At 37.0% G+C, this 7,173-nt stretch overlaps 1 protein-coding gene across 1 annotated transcript in view; it reads left to right on the forward strand.

Moving 5' to 3' along the window:
• The window catches only part of rps14 (ribosomal protein S14), a 7,944-nt gene extending 3,557 nt beyond the window's left edge, over positions 1-4,387 (forward strand). Inside the window, exons 3-5 of the mRNA XM_039775077.1 lie at positions 256-417; positions 3,968-4,044; positions 4,275-4,387. Coding sequence (XP_039631011.1) covers positions 256-417; positions 3,968-4,044; positions 4,275-4,342 — 307 coding nt within the window. The 3' untranslated portion in view covers positions 4,343-4,387. The remainder of the gene's footprint in view (positions 1-255; positions 418-3,967; positions 4,045-4,274) is intronic.
• Positions 4,388-7,173: the final 2,786 nt, after the last annotated feature.

The raw sequence follows: 7,173 nt of genomic DNA on the forward strand, positions 1-7,173 counted from the left end.
ATTTTTAAAGTATTAATTTGATGTTGGGAGTATCAGTATTATGATAGCTCTGACTGGTAAAAAATTTCTGAAGATGAAGAACAAGAGCAGGAAAGAGCCATTCAAAGTACTAGAAATTTGAAAGGAGATTTTGGCAAATATATTTAAAAGTATAATTGTTAGAATTATCGCTTCAATGAAATGAAAATGAATTAAATGAAAAAACATTTTTATATGTATGTGTATTTTTAAGGTTTTTCTCTATTTTTCTCCCAGGGAAACTATCTGCCGTGTGACTGGTGGTATGAAGGTCAAGGCTGATAGAGATGAATCCTCTCCTTATGCTGCCATGTTGGCAGCTCAGGATGTTGCCCAAAGGTGCAAAGAGCTGGGTATAACTGCCCTGCATATTAAGCTCCGGGCTACTGGTGGAAACAGGTGTGGTTTTATGTCTTAAGTACAATATTTTTTTTTTTTGTTTATCCAAAAGCATATGACTTGGTTTTTATTTGTATAGTGTTATATCTGTCTCTAATTTGCATTTTTTTTCATGTGGAAAGTGTTTCTGATTGGCAAACATTGAGATTTTTTTTATAAAGACCGCTAAGAACAACAAAGAAAGTAATACAGATTTCAAGGGAGTGATTGTTGACTGTGGGTTATTGAAAGTGTAACATAGGCATTTATCCTTTATTGACCTAATTTTGTAAATATTTTGCAAACTGACTTTTAGTAGTGAAAGTTCTGTTACACAGGCAAATCTGCAAGGCTTAAAGTTAATGTGAGTGCTGAAGACCTACACCTGAAGAGGTTGTTGCAATACAGGAACAGCCTCCTGCAGCTTCAATTAAAAAAAAAAAAAAAAGTAGTTTTGTTTTTACCTGTTATTTTTAAGTGCCACCTTTGTGAACTAGCAATCTATCATCATTTGAAATGTTAAGGCTTCTATTCTGGCCTTTTTTTTTTATTGGGATAAATGGTTAAAAGCGGAACGTATGTAAATTTTGAGCAAAAAACTACTTCTCCATTGACAATGATAGAATGTATCCTCCAAGATATGCTGGCTGATCTACTGAAGCTATAGTTTTGCTTGCGTCCGTGTACTTTTTATGTAACTTAATATAATACTCTTATTATGTGAAATGATTATATGATCACGTTCTTTAATGAAGCAAATAAGGAAATTGGGAGTTCTAATTTGCAATCAAATTCCATACACGAGGGTCCACTGTAATGACAAAATTCGAAATTGAACAAAGTTTTTTTTTTTTTTTAATACCTAATCAAGAATCAAAGGACATTGATAGGAGAGTGCAGCAACATCATCCTGTACTATGATAAGAAATCTATGGTAAGGTATCCAAGTCACTAGTGGTACTGGTGTAGGAAGTTTGCACACCACAGGTTTCAGGTTGTGTGTGTGTGTGTTTTTTTTTTTTTAATAAGCCAGGGCCCTGTGCATTTAATAATAGTTTAATCATTACTCTGTGTTTGGGTGTGCCCGATTCAAAATTTTGGCACTTGATGCAGCAAAAAAACGTGCCAGTGTTTGTAACACTTTGTATTTTTGCAAAGTAGAACATATTACCTTTATTAGAATTGTTGAAATTACTCTAAAATTTCTTTTTATCCAGAGATACAAAAAAGACTAACCTTTTCATAGTGTGTCAACTTTTTTTTTTATGCCATCTGAATCATTGTTTTAGCTTAGGCTAAATTCACAGTACTGCATTTTCATTTTAAAAAGCGTCTCTAAACTAAAACGGTCTTCTTCCACACCACAACAAGTGAAAATGTATATGATCTAACCATTGGGCATGCATTTATTGGTGGAAACAGAAGTGTCCTCCATGCTAGACCTTTATTCACAACTGACAGTTTCACGTGGAGAACAGCAATGATGAATGTGGAGGTAAAATAATAATTGTTTTGATTGGACTGGTAATGACATAGAAATGCATGAGTGAATATAAGGTAAGCAAAGCAGCTGAAATGTAATGAGAAGGATCAGATTGGAAGAAAAGCCATTTACTAAGAATGAACCAATCAGAGCACAAGTAGAGCCTGTGGTTTCAAAAGCCAAAGTTTGCACCCATCCACACCAGTATGTATAGCCAACGTTTTCAAAAGTCTTCATTTTTAGGGTTTAAGCGCTGAGTTAGTGTGGAAATGGACACTTGTCTCCATTTTCAGTCAAAAATGTAGTGTGGATTGTGGCCTTAGGGTAAGTCATTCTGAGATCAACCCTAATGTTTGCCTACAGGGCCTATCAACTAATTGTTGAGCTTTTTTCATTTTATATTTATAAATTTGTTTTAAAAAAAAAAAAAAAGTTGGGGCTACATAAATATGTTCTGTGATACGTTTAGACCCATTAATGAGCTAATTTCAGAGTAAATTAGTAATCTTTCATACACAGATTTCTTTATCAAATACTAATATTTATAAGGGGGCTGTGGTGCTTTGTGTTCCCTTTTTAAGGACATTGTCATTTTGAATCTGGATCTTTCAGCCAGATGTGACAAACCACTTCAGTGTATTCTTACTTCTCCCCTTTCTAATTGCAATAGAGTGTGTTTCTGTACCAGTCAGACTACAAGTGCCTCTGTTGGCTGGATTAGAAAAGACTACTATCTTATAATGTGCCTCGGAATATGTATCGCCTGTATATTGCATGTTTCATCTCCTCTCTTTACATTGTTTAAATCATTATGAACATGAATGTTCTAGTTAGCATTTCAGCATGTAAACCTGTACCACTGCTAGTGTCAAATGGCATCTGTGCCAAGTTTTTTGTTGGCTTTGATGAAGAGGAAGTCCAATTTACAGACACTTGGGGAGGGGAAAAAGTGACCCTAAAAAGAGGCTGTGTTCCATGAAGTGATCTGACAATACATGAAATTCCTGGCAATTGTGCATTGTCTTTGCCTGACTAATTTCAGTGTTAATTTCACTTAGATTTCTGAGACTGGCTTTGCTCACATACTGTACATGAACAAATGTACCTGCCTGTGGAATTTGGTGGTACATATACTGGCAATAGGCTATCAAAGAGTTTCGGTATGCTGTAGACTTTAAAGGGAGTAGCCTTTCCTGTGCTTTACAAAGTGTTTTTGAAGATTCGCATAGCATGGTCATTTACATCAGTGTCAGATGCATTATACAAGACCAGGTTTATACAAGGCAACATGCTGACTCTTGTAAAGGTACACCGTACAAATTTTAATGTTGTTGCTATAATGGCATTGTAATGAAACCTCACAGATCCAGCATCTTGGGTTTGTGTCATGCATCCTTTCAGTCTGAGTGGTGGGCACGTTTTCCCTGTGTCAGCATGTGTTTTATTCTACATCACCTAAGACTTTACCAGGGTAATTTGAGATTTCTAATTGGCCCTGTGTGGATTTGAAGGCGTCTTTTTACATTGTTATATCCTGCAGTGTCTGACCTGCTTCAGTCATTGTGTTGGACCTTGACATTTCTTTAACAGAAGTTTGTTCGGAAAGAGAAGAAAAATAAGCATTTTAACTTAATTGCTGTGAGGTTCATTATGTTTCAGCAGGTACTCATAGCATTTAAATCATGTTATGCATATTAACTGACAGTGCCTGGTAGCCTCGCTTTTTTTTTAAACTTTATTTTAGGAGTAACTGTTAGTTTTAAACTTGTTTTCATATTTACTTATCCTAGTACCAGTAAATTCTAGTCAATTTTGTATGACCCATTTCTCTCCTGAGAAGTTAAACATAATCATACTCTAGTTATTGTAATTTATTTAGTTGCAGTGAGTTGTAGATGTTGAATATTTAAAAAAAAAATATATATGTCCAATGTTAATGATCACCCTTTCCATAAATTTCAAGACTGTAAATAAGGTACTGCAAATTGCTTACAAATTTAATGCAATTACATTTTTGTTCTGTAACCTTTTTCTCAGTAGTGTCTCCATAGCTGGCTGAGATGCTCATTGTCTACTTTGCTTTTGCAGGACCAAGACCCCTGGACCTGGTGCACAGTCTGCCCTCAGGGCATTGGCTCGTTCTGGCATGAAGATCGGCCGTATTGGTAAGATGTTTTCTTTTTTTAAAGGTCTTGTTTTTAGTTTAGTTTTCCAGTGCAGAGAGTATATTTTGGCTCTTGTTTCTTTTTGTGTACACTTGTCTGTTTACTTATTACCCTACTAGTAATGAGACCTTTTTTCACAGGATTAATGCTTATAACGTATAAAAAAAATTTTCCCTGTTTTTAACTTTTGGTTGTTTTTTTTTTATCCCTTTTGCTTTTTCCCCCTGCAGAGGATGTCACCCCAATTCCATCAGACAGTACCCGCAGAAAGGGTGGGCGTCGTGGACGTCGTCTGTAATGTCTATTTTTTTTGCATCTGTTAATAAAGTTACAGTTCCATCAATGTGTTTGTCTCCGTGTATTCTTCTGTACATTCTTTGTCACTCATTTGTAGACAATTCTAAATGGTTTGTACTCTTTTTTTTTTTTTTTTTTCCCCCCCCCCACAGTAAGTTAACTATTACAAGTTCAGTAAAAACACTAATGTGTATTTCATTCATCCACCCTGAGCATAACTTTCCTGCCAAGTTAAATGACTCCACAGATACACTTACCATTATTTAGTTTACACAGTAAGCTCCAGCTGCTGTATTTCTATGAACTACTATATATCTATGAGTGATGCTGAAATAGATAGGCACAAATGTGCACAATTCGATTTTGCATGGGACAAAATAAAATGTTTATTTGAACAACTTCTTCTTTTGGCTGCTCCCGTTAGGGGTTGCCACAGCAGATTATAATGTTCCATATCTTCCTGTCCTCTCTATCTTGCTCTGTCACACCCATCATCTGCATGTCTTCTCTCACTACATCCATAAACCTCTTAGGCCTTCCTCTTCCCCTCTTGTCTGACAGCTCTATTTTTAGCGTCTTTTTCCCAATATAACCAGCATCTCTCCTCTGAACACAACACAAATCAATCCTGAAGGACTGGGGAATATCTGGTCTCATGAATCTTGTTTTTAATTGATGACCACTGTTGGCAGGACCAGGGTATAGCAGTATCTTTTTCAGGCTATGGATACCTTCCTGATGGATGTTAGTGATTTAAGATTAGTGGTGGCTCAGGTTTACTCCAGTGTAAGTGGAAGATGCATGTGCTGTGTGATATGGTAGTATTGTTGACCAGGTGGTTTCCTTCATGGCAGCAGTGTACCTTGCTTTGTTTGGGATTTCACTGTCTTTATTGGATAATGAAAGAGAAAGTCTTAATGGTTCCAGGAACTTGACAGTAGACTTCCTGAACTCCTGGTATCAAATCAGTAGTGTGTTTGTGGGCCAAGAAGGGAAGGTGCTGTTTGGAGCACGTTAGGAGTCCTTTCTGGCTGATCTGGGAGTGGATGGTTTAACCCTTTTCTGTGAATGTTTTTAAAATATCTACCAGTGCAACTTGATCACTTTTAAAGTACTCCTTGGAATGTTGGATGCTGTAGTGCTTTATTTCAGGAGTCAAAAGTTTCATACCCAAGGTGTATAGACATTGCTTATAAATGTTAACAATTTTGAAAACTGTTAACAAATTCCTGTAATCTCTGCTATCCTCCATACTTTTCAGTTCTTAAGTTGCTCCATGGTAGGCAACATTTTCTTTTATCATTGATGACAAACGATTCGCTAGACCCTGTCTAATCTTTGACGTCCTGCATGCAATGACAGACTGCTATAGTCCATCTTGAGACGGTGACAAGGTGTAGATCAGTCTGGGTCCACATTGGCTGGGGGAGAATCAAACGTGAAGGTTTAAACTCTCACATTAGGAATTCCCACTTAAGCACAATATACGTACAGTTTTGCTGGATTTTTTTAGTTTTCTTCTTGAAGAAACAAAGTGAATCTAAAAGTGAGAGGCCCTCTAGTGGCTGACTAGGCTCAGGACTACTGGACACGAGTAGGTAACACTAAATCCTTTGTAGAGCCGTCATTGGGCTGCTTATTTAGCACTTCACAGTTAATGCAAAAGATTTAAAATTGTGCTCAGCATAAATACACATCATTATGATTATTTGAACAATATGGACAAGTTCAATCCAACTTGTAGGGGTGTGCTGTTTTTGCATTCTGACATTCCTCTCCAAGAAGGGAAAAATCCCACTTCTGGCCTAATCAGTGTCTGTAGATACCATCAGCTCACTTTGTTGTTTTGAGTACAATCTAAAGGCAAAAAAAAACAAGAAACTTTTCTGACAAATGCTATAAACCCCTGGCTGGTGATGTATGGTGTTGCCAGGCAGAGGATACCTTAAAGCAATCCAGCAGAAATGAAACTGCTGGGCCAGACACACTCGCTGGGCAGCTTGGCTTAGTGGGATACATGTGGTTCAGAATGCAGAAGTGTCTGTTATTGGATCTTTTTATTTATGTATTATACAACATTTAAGACAATTCTGGAAGGCAATAATGCTGTCATTTATATGTTGTGTTTAGAGGGATCTTGTAATTATTTTTGTGCTGCTTATGTGCAATGAGTAGCTAAGGCAATGTGAACTAGATTGGAACACAGCATCACTCTTCAAGGCCTTATTTTCCCTGGAAGTCCATGTGTTGGGAGGGAGTGATGGACCAAGTACTGCAAAAATATTAAGTGCTTCACTACAATTTATTATAGAAAAAGGGGGACTCTTGTGAAACCTTTCTGTAAATGCTGTGATTATGAAAAGCAGTGTGAACCTTTCATGAAAACAAATGAGGTCAAGATATAACAATCGGAGTTTACTGATAGAGCCTGGGACCGTGTAATATCATTTTCTAACTCGCTTAAATCCTGCCCAGAGTCATTGGCCATGCTGGAGCTTATCCCAACTAGCACAGGGTGCCAGGCATCGTGGCCAGTTTACTACCACCAATTCACCTGCATGTCTTTGGACAGTGGGAGGGCATGCAGACTCCACGCTTAGACACAAATGCTGGTCTCCTTACTGTGAGGCAGCAGCTTTGCCATCATGCCACCCCAGCATGGGACCACTAAGCAGCAACATTTAGTTTTTGTTTATTATATAAATGTATATTTATTTATATTATATATAGGTTCTCATTGGTACAAAATCAACATTATCCAAAACTGATAATTTTTTTATTTGTTATTGATAATTCCTCTGTCTGGGTGTACTCCTTGACAAAACTTTAACT

The sequence above is a fragment of the Polypterus senegalus genome, chromosome 13, assembly GCF_016835505.1.
Source record: "Polypterus senegalus isolate Bchr_013 chromosome 13, ASM1683550v1, whole genome shotgun sequence".
Classification (NCBI taxonomy): Eukaryota; Metazoa; Chordata; class Cladistia; order Polypteriformes; family Polypteridae; genus Polypterus; species Polypterus senegalus.